At 40.7% G+C, this 16111-nt stretch overlaps 1 protein-coding gene across 1 annotated transcript in view; it reads left to right on the top strand.

Moving 5' to 3' along the window:
• The first annotated feature begins 288 nt into the window (after nt 1–288).
• LOC126194697 (insulin-degrading enzyme) overlaps nt 289–16111 on the top strand; it is a 196661-nt gene continuing 180838 nt past the window's right edge. Inside the window, 3 exon segments of the mRNA XM_049932922.1 lie at nt 289–433; nt 3730–3899; nt 4043–4250. Of these exon segments, the coding sequence (XP_049788879.1) occupies nt 357–433; nt 3730–3899; nt 4043–4250 (455 nt within the window). The 5' untranslated portion in view covers nt 289–356.

Raw genomic sequence — 16111 nt, 5'->3', positions numbered from 1 at the left:
TTTTAATGACGTTGTAACACAACCAGAAAGAGAATAAGACTTAATGAACTTTTATCTGTTAGAGAATCTAGATGTTAAACACTAAGACTGAATTGCTCATTTACATGCGTAGACTAGTTATTGCCTAAACGTTGAGCGGCTTTTAAGTGTAGCTGGCATCTTAGTACCAAATGTGAAACGTATGAGGCCAGCTGGTGCCAGTTTTCAGCACATATGGAATCTCGTAGTAATGTTCGGCAAAGATGCATAAAAATAAACTTTCAAATCTAAGTCTTTGCTTTTTGTGAGTGTTTGCGTGTGTGTTGTACTGTATGTGGAGGTGCGTACTGTTTGTGTTGTGGAAAGGTGATGAGTAAATGAGCCGAGTAAAATGTATTGGAGTGTTTCTTTTACGTTCAGCTAGCATCGAAAATAGTACAGTACAATTTGCAAGGTACGTTGAAGAGCGGAATATAATGGCAGTTACAAATTACTTGGAACTATTGGTAATTACAACCATTACATTTTTCTTGCTGCGCTGTCATCGAGTACATGCCATTCTTGGATATTAGGTGGCATAGAGCTTAACAGTCTTCGTTTTTCGGCCGCAAAGTCACAATTAGCAAAGTTATCAAATACACATATGGTATAATAATAAAACTTGCTGTGCTTCGTTTTGGCTATGCGCTCGCTAGCTGGATGTGATTTACTTACGGCTTTGCTGTGTTTGCTGGCAAATTACAGATGGCCGTTGAGCCATATTATTTGGATTTGACTTTTACCGGTAGTAAACGTGAGAACGACCACGTGTGTTCTGTACGTGGGCTAGGTGCTTTAATTTCATAATATTATTCCCACTGCGAAATTGTGTCGAGAAATGAAAAAGAATCAAGTAGTATTCATAATCACCCCTAGAAATTGTTGGAAATGCGCGAAAGAGGGTTCGTTCCATGTGAAGCGACCTAAATTTAAACAAGGTCCTCACTCGACCCCTCCCAATTTGATGAAATGGTTACTGTATGGATTTTACAGTAAGCCACAGCAAATTGCATATTGATAATTTGTATGCTGCAGCCACTAGCCATGCATCTGTAAGTTGCCATGCTAGTTTTTCTTGTTGTGACGGATATGAATGACTTTCTGAGCGTTATTTTTTGGTCATGTCCAGCCAGCTAGCATGTTACAATTACGTGTTATCCATGATAAAAGTTAATTCAAAATACTTATTCTTCTATTTTGTCTGGTTTTCAAAAGACTATATCTAACAGAACTCATCTCAGATATGACTTTTTTTTATACCGTGAAAAGAGATCATTTTGCTTATCAGAAAAAGGGTAAGTGTGATTCTTTTTTGAGACAGACCAGTTCAAAAAATAAAATATGCTTTGGTTGATATGAACAAAGAGAGTGAGGAATTTTTGAGTAGGCTATGTGCATTTGAAAATGATGTAAAATATGTAATGTTATTAGTTATGTTTTTCTTGAAATGAAAATTAATATACCCAACTTTTAATTTTTAGAAATATTTATCTGTTCATTTGGGTTGTTTCTTGCTATTCTGGAATTCGTCTAACTCGATGGATGTTCAGATTAACATTTCAATACACTGTATCAAGACTGAGCTAATGAATTTTTATGTTAAGAAAAACTGAGACTCTAATAAAAGAGTAACACGTTTTATATCATATTGCATATTCAAAAAGGCCACGTATCGTTGGTTCGTAATAATGGTGCAGACAGTTTTTGTAACTTCATTATTATTTTTGAACTGATTTATCTCAAAATGAAATAAACTTTTCTTGGTCAAACAAACTGTCTTTGTAATGCAACAAAGAAAAACCAAATCTGAAATGGCTTCATTGAGATACATCCTTAAAAAACAGAGAAAATAAATTAAATATTTTGAATCAACTTAAAGTTCATAACTCAGTAATTATTTGAAACATCAAGATGCCACTTGCAGAGTCTTATGACAAGCTGGCTGACTGAAAATGAGGGGAAAAAATCCGTAGCAGAAAGTCATTCTATCGTAAACTGAGTGAGGTGGCACAATGGTAAGCGTACTGGACTTGTGTTCAGGAGGATAATAGTTCAAACCCACCATTCTGGTTTAGGTTTCCATAATTTCTCCAAATCACTTCAGGCAAATGCCGACTTCCTAGCCCAGGCAAATGCCGGGATGGTTCCTTAGAAAGGACACAGCTGACTTCCTTGATCATCCTTCTCTAATCCGATTGGACCGATGGCCACGCTGTTTGGTTCCCTCCCCTAAATCAGTATCTAAAATGTAAGCGGAATCACCAAGTTTCAGCATGGGAGGCAGATCAACAGGAACATTAAAGTACACTTCCTGAGTTATTCTTATGTCTCAATATGCAAAAGCTAGCCTTTACAATGCATAGCAAGTGGCTACACCACGCCATTTAAAAAGCTGCAATTTGGTGTGGCTGCATGTAAAATCCAACCACTAAAAATTTCATCAACATTGTGAAGAGTCAAGTGGGGACCTTGTTTAAATTGAGACCACTTGACATGGAATGAGCTACGGGGATTGCTGGGTGAAGTCAGTTTGCTGTTTTGATAGTGAAAAGTGATGAGTTTGAACCCATGTCATAGCTGAGGAACTAAATTGTACAGGAAAGCCAGAAAATTAGGATGGTTGTCCAAGAATTGATTGTTGTGTTTGACAATATTTTATGTAAATTACTTTGATGACCTGGTGTGCATGAGGAATAATGTGGGTATTACTGTTGTCAACAATAAGTAGCCTATTGTGAGTGAGGGGAACTCGGTTTCCAAACGAGACACACAGTGCATACCATCAACATTTGAACTAATGTGCAGATATTTTCAGTGTGTTATGGACACAAAGGTAAATGAGAGTAAGAAATGTGTAATTACTCTATAATTCCTTGTTCCTTGGCAGGTCTCCTCCCCCTATCCCTCCTCCCCAAATCTTTAACATTGTGTTCTGACAGGTGTATGGTATACCTAACAGTGTATGGTGTACCTGTTTCAGAGACAGAGTAGCTTTGCTCTTCCAAGCTGTTTGCTGTGTATGATAAAATAAGAATGTAATTGGCAAACCTCTAAATTTCATGCCATCCGTCAATGGAGTTGACATACGTGAGATAAAAGTACACAATCTTATTAAAGTTTATTCCATAGTTTGAGCTAGTGGAAACGTAATGAATGTTCTCAGAAATTTTAGTTCATTAGAAGTGGTGTAAAATGCCACTTAATGAACATCTGGCAATATGAGAGAGAGATTGCTACTCACCATACAGCAGGGATGGTGAGTTGCACTCTCTCTCTCTCTCTCTCTCTCACACACACACACACACACACACACACACACACACACACACACACACACAAAATGCCACTCACATACACATGACCACGGTCTCGGCGGGCAGCTGAGGACAAGTTGTGTGTGTGTGTGTGTGTGTGTGTGTGTGTGTGTGTGTGTGTGTAGTTCGGATGAAGGCCTATTTGGCTGAAAGCTTACTTGTTTGACAATCTTTTTATTGCGACTCACCTTCCCCACTACATTGTGAGTAGCAATGTATCCTTTTCATAATTTTGTTGTTATTCTATCCTGCATTTTCCATTGCTTGATTATTCCATATTTTGTCTAACTCGTAGCTTTCTGCCTGATAGACAGCAGTGTATGAGGCACATGAAATACAGCTTCTCTTTCCATAACATTTTATTTGTTTAACAAATTTAATTTTAATTGTGATGTAGATATTACAGTACCAAAATGGACAACATAAAAAGACGTGTGGAGGACATAATAAAATCAACAGAAGACAAGAGGCTATACAGAGGTCTTGTCTTGCAGAATGAAATGAAAGTGTTGTTAATAAGTGATCCGACAACTGATAAGTCTGCCGCCGCTCTCGATGTCAATGTAGGTACGGTACATTTTTAAACCACTATATAAAAAATATTTTTTTTTAATTTGGCAGTAAATGTATTGTTTTTGTAAATTATTGGATATTTAAATGGAACGTAAACAACATGCAGCTGCAACAAAATGTCTTTTATTTCCCTCTAGGTCACATGAGTGATCCAGACCATCTCCCTGGTCTTGCCCACTTCTGTGAGCATATGCTCTTCCTTGGAACAGAAAAATATCCATCAGAAAATGAGTACAGCAAATATCTTTCTGAACATGGGGGAGGATCAAATGCATGCACATTTTCTGACCATACGACTTACTACTTTGACGTGGTACCGGAATTTTTGCCTGGTGCTCTGGACAGGTATGGCTTTCCTTTATTTCCAATACTTCACTATTTGTTACTGTTTTAGTTTTGTGGATGGTGGACTGGTAGGAAATTTAGGCAACAGTATCATAGAGAATGTATTTACATACAGTCATCTCTGGGCACTGAGACCGAACTCAGGGCTTAGTGCCCTGATCTGTTGTTATTTCATCTTGGATTTTCCAATGTTGGATGCTTAAAAATGTTGTGCAGCGAGACTCATCCAGTGTGTACCGATTTGTTTCTATTACTGGCACCTGTAAGTCATTTACATTTATTTGGGATTGTATAATATGAGTTTTTGTAAGATAAAGAGTTACAGTAAAACACCTTTTTAGCAACTCACTGGGTACCCAGATATTTTTTCCTTAAGTAGATAACATGTTTTCATTAAATGGGTTTATTGCCTAGGTACATGGAAGGAGTGACTGAATTGTAATTCAAGCATGTTTAGGTGATGAAAGAGCTATTTAATTACGAACTTACCAATAATGTACGATAAATTTAAAGACAGCCTACACGTATATCACACTTTTTGCAGAACACATTTCTTACTTCTTAAAAACAATTAAGAATTGTTCGTTTTCTCCTTCCAGCGTACAGTAATGATAGAAGTTGTTGCTCCAGTTGGTTGATGTTTGTTATAATTGACTTGTTGACATTAAATGATGAAAAGTAGTTCCTGACATTATCCAGCCCTTGTACAGCAGCTGTAACAGCCTACTCCTCCTCCTCCTTCTCCTCCTGTCGTCCTTTGTGGTTGTTGCCACCACCACTTCCTACCTCACATTGTTCTTTCACTAGAATTTCACATATCTCACTCGCGTTCATATTGAGTGTAGAAGTCAAAACATCATCGCAAGAAACAGTCAATGTATATCACATCTTCAGGAACATCTGTGATTCTACTAAGTTCTTCTCATGGAACAATGTCACCTTCATTGGCAGCTGATGTACCACAACCAGCCTTTTCAAAAGAATTTAACACAGTCTGATGCATTACACAGTTCCATGCAGCAACAAACATGTGTAGCCTGAAAAATGTTAAGCCTCATCACATCTTTCCTCTTGAGGAATGTAATTGATTTCTAGATGACTGCTACCATGCATTTTTCTTTAACAGAGAGTATTATACCCAAGTCTAAAGGCTGATATGTGCAGTTTGGTGGAAGAAACACAACATTAATATTTCTCAGAAATAATGCTTCCTTTGGATGTGCAGGGCACCTGTCGATCATAAGTAATATTTTTCTAGCTGCTGCACCCATATTGACATCTAAATACCTGAGAAATCTTGTAAAGATTTCCGATGTCATTCAGGCATTGGTGTTGTAAGAATATGGTGGTGTCTGTTTTTAAAATGTCTGGGAGTTTTAATTTCCCTATTATCAGTGGTGGTAACTTCTCACACCGTTCACTATGCACACACAATAGGGCAGTCATTCTTTCTTTACTTATCTCCATGTCATTTTTCTCCATTAACAGAATAAGTTTTCACAGGAAGTAAATTGTAACAAATGCCTGTTTCACGTGCATAACCCTCTATTAATTTCAGAAATGTTGTGTTCTTCCAGTTGTTTACTTTTCTACTATCACAGACTCACTCTTTTCACTTACACTGTGGAACTAGAGATTGTGTTGTTTCTTAAAATGATCTAACCACCCGTTTGATGCACTGAAATTTTTGACACTGATCTTCATGACCTTTTCTTGAGCTTTCTCTTGTAGAATCGTTCTGCTTAAAGAAATGCTGACACTTGTTATCCCTTGAAACAATTTTAAAAGAATAGTTTGCACATCACTGAACACTGAAATGTGAATGTTCTTTCTTTTGCAGTCACAGGAACCACTAGCTTTGGCATTTAACAATGTTTCATTGTTTTTGACAATGCTGCACATTGAAAACAATGCCAGTTTGAGGCTTTTCACCGTGTCCAGAACTTCTATGTTAAGATTATCTTCGACATCGTGAATGATTGTCAGTGTCTGCTCAGCCATAAACTTCCTAAGTGTGAATGCCATAACTCCACAAAAGTATAAAACTTATAAATTCAACTATAACAAAGACAATGCTTCACAGCTCATGCTTTGATTATGACATCAGATCATGTGACCAGAGCCGCACAATAGGCAGGGCAGAAATTGCTCTCTCATTCGTTCGACACTTTTTTGAGTATTGCTGCAATGGAATTTGATCTAGATACATGTCAACTGAAAGAACCGATTACCATATAGTGTCGTTACATGACATGAAGTGCAACAAGTGTGAAACTGAAATAAATCAGAAACTTACTTGGACATGTTAGGAATTGTGTAAAAACTGGACTTTAATTTGCAGAATGTATCTGGTTTATTCCTTAAAAACAGACGCTTTCTTGAAGTATTTTTTGTTGAAAGCAGGGAAGGATTACATTGTTCTTATGGGATTTTCACCAGGATCGAGGGAAATGTTTGTCAAAAGTGGCATTTCTTCAAAAATGGCTTCTTTATTTTGTGGTTTCACTGCATAAGTGTATTCCATTATTCTCCTGGCTTTGTCTGGTATGGATGTTTCGGAGACCTTTAGCAATATATATGTATCACCAGGAAACGTTACAGTGTTCTGAAGAGCCCTCCAGTGTAGTGGATGAATCACTTAAGTAGATGAAGAGCAGGTGCATACCAAGCACCAAATGTGAATCCAAACTAAGCTCAGAGGCTATTTTCAGAAATATAGTTCAGTATACTGTTCTAAGTTACCCTCTCAAAAGTTTTGAGACAGTAGGAAGGAGGGAGATGGGACTATAATTAGAGGTTAGTTGCTTATCCCCTCTTTATAAATGGGTATTAGTATTGCATATCTCAGTCATAAGTGTTGCACTTTGACACTGATTAGTTGTAAAGGTAACTCATGACTGCGACGACCAGTTCAGCACAAGTTTTTAGTACTTTGGCTGAGGTATCATCATAGGAAAAAGAGTTACTACTTTTTAGTGATTTAACACATTGACATCTACGTGATTACTCTGCTAGTCACAATAAAGTGCCTGACAGAGGATTCAGTGAACCATCTTCAAGCTGTCTCTCTACTGTTCCCATCTCGAACAGCGTGGGAAAAATGAGCACTTAAATTTTTCTGTGCGAGCCCTGATTTCTCTTATTTTATCATGATGATCATTTCTCCCTATGTAGGTGGGCACCAACAGAATGTTTTTGCAATCCGAGGAGAAAACTGGTGATTGAATGTTCATGAGGAGATCCTGTTGCAACAAAAAACGCCTTTGTTTTAATTATTACCACTCCAATTCACGTATCATGTCTGTGGCACTCTCCCTCCTATTTCGCGAAAATACAAAACTAACTGCCCATCTTTGAACTTCTTCAATGTCATTTGTCAGTCCCACCTGATGCGAATTCCACACCATGTTGCCGTACTCCAGAATAGGGCAGACAAACGTGGTGTAAGCAGTCTCTCTATTAGACCTGTTGCACCTTTTAAGTTTTCTGCCAATGAACTGCAGTCTTTGGTTTTCTCTACCCACAACACTATCTATGTGATTGTTCCAGTTTAGGTTATTTGTAATTGTAATTCCTAAGAATTTATTTGAATTTACAGCATTCAGGCCTGTGTGACTTATCGCGTAATTGAAATTTAGCAGATTTCTTTTGGTACTCATGTGAATAACTGCACACTTCCCTTTATTCAGGGTCACTTGCCACTTTTTGCACCATACAGATATCATATTGAAATCATTTTGCAATTTGTTTTGGTCATCTGATGGTGTTACAAGATGGTAAATAACAGCATCATCTGCAAACAATCTAAGAGGGCTGCTCAGATTGTCTCCTATGTCGTTAATATAGATCAGGAACAATAGAGGGCCTACGATACTTCCTTGGGGAACACTGGATATTGATTCTGTTTTACTAGATGACTTTCTGTCTATTACTATGAACTGTAATCTTTCTGACAGGAAATCATGGATCCAGTCGCACAACTGAGGCGATATTCCCCAGGCATGCAGTTCGATTAGAAGACACTTGTGAGGAATGGTGTTGAAAGCTTTCTGGAAATCTACAACTATGGAATCAGTTTGACATCCCCTGTTGATAGCACTCATTACTTCATGAGTATAATTGTGTTTCACAAGAAAAATATTTTCTGAATCTATGCTGACTGTGTGTCAATAAATTGTTTTCTTTGAGGTAATTCATAATGTATGAACGCAGTATGTTCCAAAACCCTACAGCAAATCGACATTAGTGATATGGGCCTGTAATTCAGTGGATTACTCCTATTTCCCTTTTGGGGTATTGGTGTGACTTGAGCAATTTATCTGTCTTTAGGTGCGGATCTGTCTGTGAGCGAGCGGTTGTGTATAATTGCTAAATATAGAACTATTGTATCAGCATACTCTGAGAGGAACCTGACTGGTATAAAAGCTGTACCGGAGGCCGTGGTTTCATTAATTGAGTTAAGCTGCTTTGCTACACTGAGGATATCTGCCTCTATGTTTCTCATCTTGGCAATTGTTCTTGATTGGAATTCAGGAATATTTACTTTGTCTTCTTTGGTGAAGGAGTTTCGGGAAACCGTGTTTAATAACTCTGCATTTGTGGCAGTGTCATCAGTGACTTCACCGTTGTTATTGCGCAGTGAATGTATTGATTGCGTCTTGCCACTGGTGTGCTTTATGTATGACCAGAATCTCTATGGATTTTCTGCCAGGTTCCAAGCCAGAGTTTCATTGTGGAAATTATTAAAAGCATCTTGCATTGATGTACACGCTGTCTTTTGAACTTCTACAAAACTTTGACAATCTTGGGGATTTTGCGTTCTTTTAAATTTTGCATGCATGTTTCTTTGCTTGTACAACAGCGATCTGACCCGTTTTGTGTGCCATTGGGGATCAGTACCATCAGTTACTAATTTATGTGGTATGTATTGTAGCATTACATGGCTAATCGTCCTTGTAGCCCTCGAAATCTTTAAGAAATAATCTTGTGGGGATGTTCATTACAGTCGGCTATACCTTGCCATGTGAGAGTAGGAGAGTCAAAACCAGTAGTAACCCATGATGTCATCTCAAGTCGAGATTTTTTTGTTAGAAGGATCATACCTTCAGAGTTGCTCGAGTGCGCAGACAAGTTGTAGTCAAGTGCAGGTCCTCTGTAATTTTTATGAATGGATAGAACTGGTAATTCACAACCTGGAGTTGGTTTATGAAATATTCTAGGGAACCACGGCCAAACTTTGTTACAAGCAAACTGCACGTGGACTTTGAAATATCGGCACGAAATTTGAGATACGTGGTGGATTAAGTGACACTGACCATGATTTATTGATATTAACTTAATAATAATTATCAAAAAATTATCGGAAGGGATAGTAAGTGTTCTTGATGCTTAAAGCAAGTGTGAGTTGATTTACTGTGTGAATAAAACAGATATTAACCACGAAATACTCAGCTAGTTGATTCGTTGCTTAGCAACCCATAAACAGATTGTGATAGAATTACAGGAATGATCATTTCAATCATTAGTGACCGCTACACACACACACACACACACACACACACACACACCAGAAAACTAATTACTCTCGTTGTGAATGACATTTGGAACGGATGAGTTTTGTTTCAGCTCCTTAGGATCAATAAACTTCATCCGAAGTTGAAACTTTACAAACTGTGTCGTGTTCCTTCAGTTTGGTAGAACGATAGACATTAGAGTCAACACTACTATTTACTTTTTTTTCGAAAAGAGAACACTTACTTTTTTCTTTTAGAGGAATGTTTCTGCTTCAGTCATCAATCTTCTCAAAACGGAGATAAGGGTGACACTCACACACAGCGTTATATCATCGTGATCAACCACACACGTGTCCCCTTTCTCCCCCTCTTTTTGTGTTGAAAACCCTGAGATATAGCTGCAGTACGAAGAAGGAAGAGGAGAAGAGAGAGAAGAAAAGGAAGAGAGGGCCAAAAAGGGGAGGTCACAGTATCTCTCAATTGCCATCGATACTATTTCTTTGAAATCATTCCGCATCTTTTCTACGCTTACATGCTCAGAATGGAAGTAGTGGGGACTGTCTCTTAAAAAGGTGTTAAGAGCATTTTTATCAGCTTTTTTGTGATCTCTGTAAAAGAAGAGTTTTCAAATCTGGTGTCTGGTAGTCAACCATTTTTTGTCTCCATGTTTTAATCTACTGTAAGGAAGAAATTAATTTAGTAGCTCATGATGTGAAATTCATGTTATCTGACTCATTATGATTGTCATCTGAGAGTTTCATATGAGTCGCCTTCCTGAGTTTGTTTCATACGTGATAGTGCTCCAAATTGTTCTTGCTTTGTTCGTGAAATTTTGAATTTTTGTGTATACTACAGTGCTGTTTGTCGAGCATTTTTTACCTTGAATAGAACTAATCATCTGTATTGAACACCCTCTTTCTAGCAGCAACATTATTTGATCACTGATGGTAGCCACCCTTTTACTTGCTTTCCACTGTAATTTTCAGTGTAAATGGAAACTTCATTCAATATTTTATCAGAATATTTTAGGAAAAAATTAAATTTCTCATCTGGTGTGTGTCCTTGGTAAACATTGTTCATCTAGTAAATTCTCTTTGAATTGTGCCTGAGTCTACAGTTGTAATTCAGCAGAAATGTAATTTCACCTTCTTAGCTAGAGCTTGTTGTTAGAAATATTTTGCTGCCATTTGACCATCAATGTCAGATAAGTCCTTTATCATGAGAAAACATCTATTTTATTAAAGTCAGAATGATGGAAAAGATAAATTGATACTCACAATGTAGTGGAAATGTTGTCGCAGATGGGCACAACAAAAAGATTACTAATCAAGTAAGCTTTCGGCCAAAAGGCCTTCTTATGAACACAAACACACATCCCCCTGTGGGTCCGGGGGTTATAATAGGCCCGAGGTATTCCAGCCTGTCGTAAGAGGCGACTAAAAGGAATCTCACACGTTTCGGCCTTTATGTGATAGTCCCCTGTAGGGTTTGACCTCCATTTTTCAAAATTTTCCTGAAGAGCGAGCCAAATGGGGAAGGGCTCCTTACATGATGCATCATGTCCATCATGCACTGAGACATGGCATCCTTCGTCGAAGTGGATCTGCACTTCTGCTCATTCTCCAACTGTTAGTGAAGTCACCCTCTTGGGTGCATATTTTTCCATCAACTGTGCAGTATCGTTTTCTATGCTGACGATGATAATGGACTTGTTTTCTTGGTTGCACCTGACATACAGCATGGTAGCCAGTGCGTTGTGGTAGGACTGCCATTTACCCTGCTGGTTGTAGCTCCCTGACCACACAGGGATCATTCTGCTGATTCCTGCACCGTTAACTCTCCACGTACGGCAAGGAGTAGATGCCTGTCACTCTGGGGCATCGGGGCTCCTAGCAATGGCCATCCTGCTAGGTGGCCTTTGCTGCGGCTGGGTGGCGCCCGTGGGGAGGGCTCCTGGTCGGAGTGGGTGGCATCAGGAAAGACGACATGCGATGAAGTGTAGTAAATCATCTATTGCTGGTGATGAAACACCAGCAGTCTCTGAAGCGTTCATGTGCTCAATTCAACACACAGAAGTATGACTCCAAATCATTCCCCTCCGTGGCCACACCTTGGGAGGAATGTCAGGCTAAAGATAGCAGTGGCTCTTACTCGCCCCACTTCCTTGTATGTTCGAGAGCTGATGGGGAATTTTTCATGACGATACAGCCTCAGATTTTTGTTGAGCCCTTAGAGGACAAGTTTGGGGAGGTGGAGTGCTTGTCCAAAGTGAGATCTGGGCCAGTCTTGATCAAAACAGGATCCTCTGCCCAGTCTACATCTACATTTATACTCCGCAAGCCACCCAACGGTGTGTGGCGGAGGGCACTTTACGTGCCACTGTCATTACCTCCCTTTCCTGTTCGAGTATGGTTCGCGGGAAGAACGACTGCCGGAAAGCCTCCGTGCGCGCTCGAATCTCTCTAATTTTACATTCGTGAGCTCCTCGGGAGGTATAAGTAGGGGAGGTATTCGATACCTCATTCAGAAACGCACCCTCTCGAAACCTGGACAGCAAGCTACACCGCGATGCAGAGCGCCTCTCTTGCAGAGACTGCCACTTGAGTTTGCTAAACATCTCCATAACGCTGTCACGCTTACCAAATAACCCTCTGATGAAACGCGCCACTCTTCTTTGGATCTTCTCTATCTCCTCCATCAACCCAACCTGGTACGGATCCCACACTGATGAGCAATACTCAAGTATATGTCGAACGAGTGTTTTGTAAGCCACCTCCTTTGTTGATGGACTACATTTTCTAAGGACTCTCCCAATGAATCTCAACCTTGTGCCCGCCTTACCAACAATTAATTTTATATGATCATTCCACTTCAAATCGTTCCGCACGCATACTCCCAGATATTTCAGAGAAGTAACTGCTACCAGTGTTTGTCCCACTATCGTATAATAGTACAATAAAGGATCCTTCTTTCTATGTATTTGCAATATATTACATTTGTCTATGTTAAGGATCAGTTGCCATTCCCTGCACCAATTGCCTATCCGCTGCAGATCTTCCTGCATTTCGCTGCAATTTTCTAATGCTGCAACTTCTCTGTATACTACAGCATCATCCGCAAAAAGCCGCATGGAACTTCCGACACTATTTACTAGGTCACTTATATATACTGTGAAAAGCAGTGGTCCCATAACACTCCGCTGTGGCACGCCAGAGGTTACTTTAACGTCTGTAGATGTCTCTCCATTGAGAACAACAACTGTTTGTTAAAAACTCTTCAAATCCAGCCACACAGCTGGTCTGATATTCCGTAGGCTCTTACCTTATCAGGCTACAGTGCGGAACTGTATCTAACGCCTTTCGCAAGTCAAGGAAAATGGCATCTACCTGGGAGCGTGTATCTAATATTTTCTGGGTCTCATGAACAAATAAAGCGAGTTGGGTCTCAAACGATCGCTGTTTCTGGAATCCATGTTGATTCCTACAGACTAGATTCTGGGTTTCCAGAAACGACATGATACACGAGCAGAAAACATGTTCTAAAATTCTACGACAGATCTACGTCAGAGATATAGGTCTTCAGTTTTGTGCATCTGCTCGACGACCCTTCTTGAAGGCTGGGACTACTTGTGCTCTTTTCCAATCATTTGGAACCTTCCGTTCCTCTAGAAACTTGCGGTACACGGCTGTTAGAAGGGGGGCAAGTTCTTTAGCGTACTCTGTGTAGAATCGAATTGGTATCCCGTCAGGTCCAGTGGACTTTCCTCTGTTGAGTGATTTCAGTTGCTTTTCTATTCCTTGGACACTTATTTCGATGTCAGCCATGTCACGAGCATTACTTGCTTGGGACAAGCTCATAAGAGCTTAAATATGGTCCAGGGTATCATATTTCGCAGGAACCTTCTTTTGCAGTCTGACGATGAGCTGTGCATCAATTTAGAGCGGCGAGATGTTCATATTGTTCAGCAGGTCCACCGGGGTCCGAGAGATAATCAGGTTGCCACCGGTGCCTTGGTCTTGGCCTTCAAGGGTGATACATTACCCGAGAAGGTCAAGGTGATGGTCTGCCGCTGTGATGTAAAGTCCTATATCCCTCACCCAATGTGGTGCTTTAAATGCTGGAAGTTCAGCCATATGTCTTCGTGTCACATGTCGAGATTGCGGATGCCCGTCACATCCCAATACTCCATGTGCCCCACCTCCCATCTGTGTTAACTGCGGAGAGCACCATTCGCCTTGTTCACCTGACTGGAGCATTCTCCAAAAAGAAAGGAAAATATTGGAGTACAAGGCGCTAGACTGACTGACTTACACTGAGGCTAAGAGGAAATTTGAACGCCTACATCCTGTATGTATGACATCGTCTTACACTGCCGCTACAACAGTTCTAGCCCCAATCACCTCTCAGAGCCAGAAGATTACACCTGCCCCCTTGATGGTGGGGGGGGGGGGGGGGCACTCCCCTCTCTGTTGCTCCTGCACCACCACCTACTTCTACATCTACATCTCATCTACATCTATACTCCGCGAGCCACCTTACGGTGTGTGGCGGAGGGTACTTATTGTACCACTATCTGATCCCCCCTTCCCTGTTCCATTCACGAATTGTGCGTGGGAAGAACGACTGCTTGTAAGTCTCCGTATTTGCTCTAATTTCTCGGATCTTTTCGTTGTGATCATTACGCGAGATATATGTGGGCGGTAGTAATATGTTGCCCATCTCTTCCCGGAATGTGCTCTCTCGTAATTTTGATAATAAACCTCTCCGTATTGCGTAACGCCTTTCTTGAAGTGTCCGCCACTGGAGCTTGTTCAGCATCTCCGTAACGCTCTCGCGCTGACTAAATGTCCCCATGACGAATCGCGCTGCTTTTTGCTGGATCATGTCTATCTCTTCTATTAATTCAACCTGGTAAGGGTCCCATACTGATGAGCAATACTCAAGAATCGGACGAACAAGCGTTTTGTAAGCTACTTCTTTCGTCGATGAGTCACATTTTCTTAGAATTCTTCCTATGAATCTCAACCTGGCGCCTGCTTTTCCCACTATTTGTTTTATGTGATCATTCCACTTCAGATCGCTCCGGATAGTAACTCCTAAGTATTTTACGGTCGTTACCGCTTCCAATGATTTACCACCTATGGCATAATCGTACTGGAATGGATTTCTGCCCCTATGTATGCGCATTATATTACATTTATCTACGTTTAGGGAAAGCTGCCAGCTGTCGCACCATTCATTAATCCTCTGCAGGTCTTCCTGGAGTACGTACGAGTCTTCTGATGTTGCTACTTTCTTGTAGACAACCGTGTCATCTGCAAATAGCCTCACGGAGCTACCGATGTTGTCAACTAAGTCATTTATGTATATTGTAAACAATAAAGGTCCTATCACGCTTCCTTGCGGTACTCCCGAAATTACCTCTACATCTGCAGATTTTGAACCGTTAAGAATGACATGTTGTGTTCTTTCTTCTAGGAAATCCTGAATCCAATCACAAACCTGGTCCGATATTCCGTAAGCTCGTATTTTTTTCACTAAACGTAAGTGCGGAACTGTATCAAATGCCTTCCTGAAGTCCAGGAATACGGCATCAATCTGCTCGCCAGTGTCTACGGCACTGTGAATTTCTTGGACAAATAGGGCGAGCTGAGCTTCGGGAGCAACACTCCCCCCCTCCCTCCCTCCGCCAACCATCGGGGATATCACTCCCCATTTCTGCGCCGGAGAAGCGTAAGTCTTCTTCGGCTCCTCTCGCTAGGAAGGGGTACGTTGGGTCACTCCCTTCCAAGGTTTCTGCTAGTGGGAAAGGTGACACCTGCCAGTGGCTGAAGAGCCCAAAAGCAACTGGTCGTAGGGCTTCACACTCATCCTCAGTCCTGGAGACTTAATCAGTGAAGTCCTCCCAGCCAGGGAAACCCAAGGAGCAGCAAGAGAAATCCAAAAAGAAGATCCCCAAGACCAAGGGAATTGCGTCTGGCATCTGCTGAGGACCTAGATCTCGCTGGACCTTCGGACACAATGGATATAGACTTTTCAGGCAATAAGTCGGTGGCAGTAGGTGATTCTGAGTCATAAACTGCCTCATTGAATGTTCTGTACATTCCCAGTCTCGTTATGTCGTCCTCCAGTGGAATTACGGCAGTTTTTTCCACTGCCTGGCTGAGCTACGGCAACTGTTAAGATTTACACCTGCTTTCTGCGTTTCCCTCCAGGCAACCTGCTTCCCAGCAATGCGGACTCCTGCGCTTTGTGGCTATAAGGGATATTACAGGAACGGTAGCGTCTGTAATCGAGTGTCAGGTAGGGTTTGCGTTGATGTCCTAAACTCAGTCTGTAGTGAAACTG

This window comes from Schistocerca nitens, chromosome 7 (assembly GCF_023898315.1).
Source record: "Schistocerca nitens isolate TAMUIC-IGC-003100 chromosome 7, iqSchNite1.1, whole genome shotgun sequence".
In the NCBI taxonomy this organism is placed as follows: Eukaryota; Metazoa; Arthropoda; class Insecta; order Orthoptera; family Acrididae; genus Schistocerca; species Schistocerca nitens.
The sequence above is the reverse complement of the archived record's forward strand: the minus strand, read 5'-3'. Positions and strand labels throughout refer to the sequence as shown.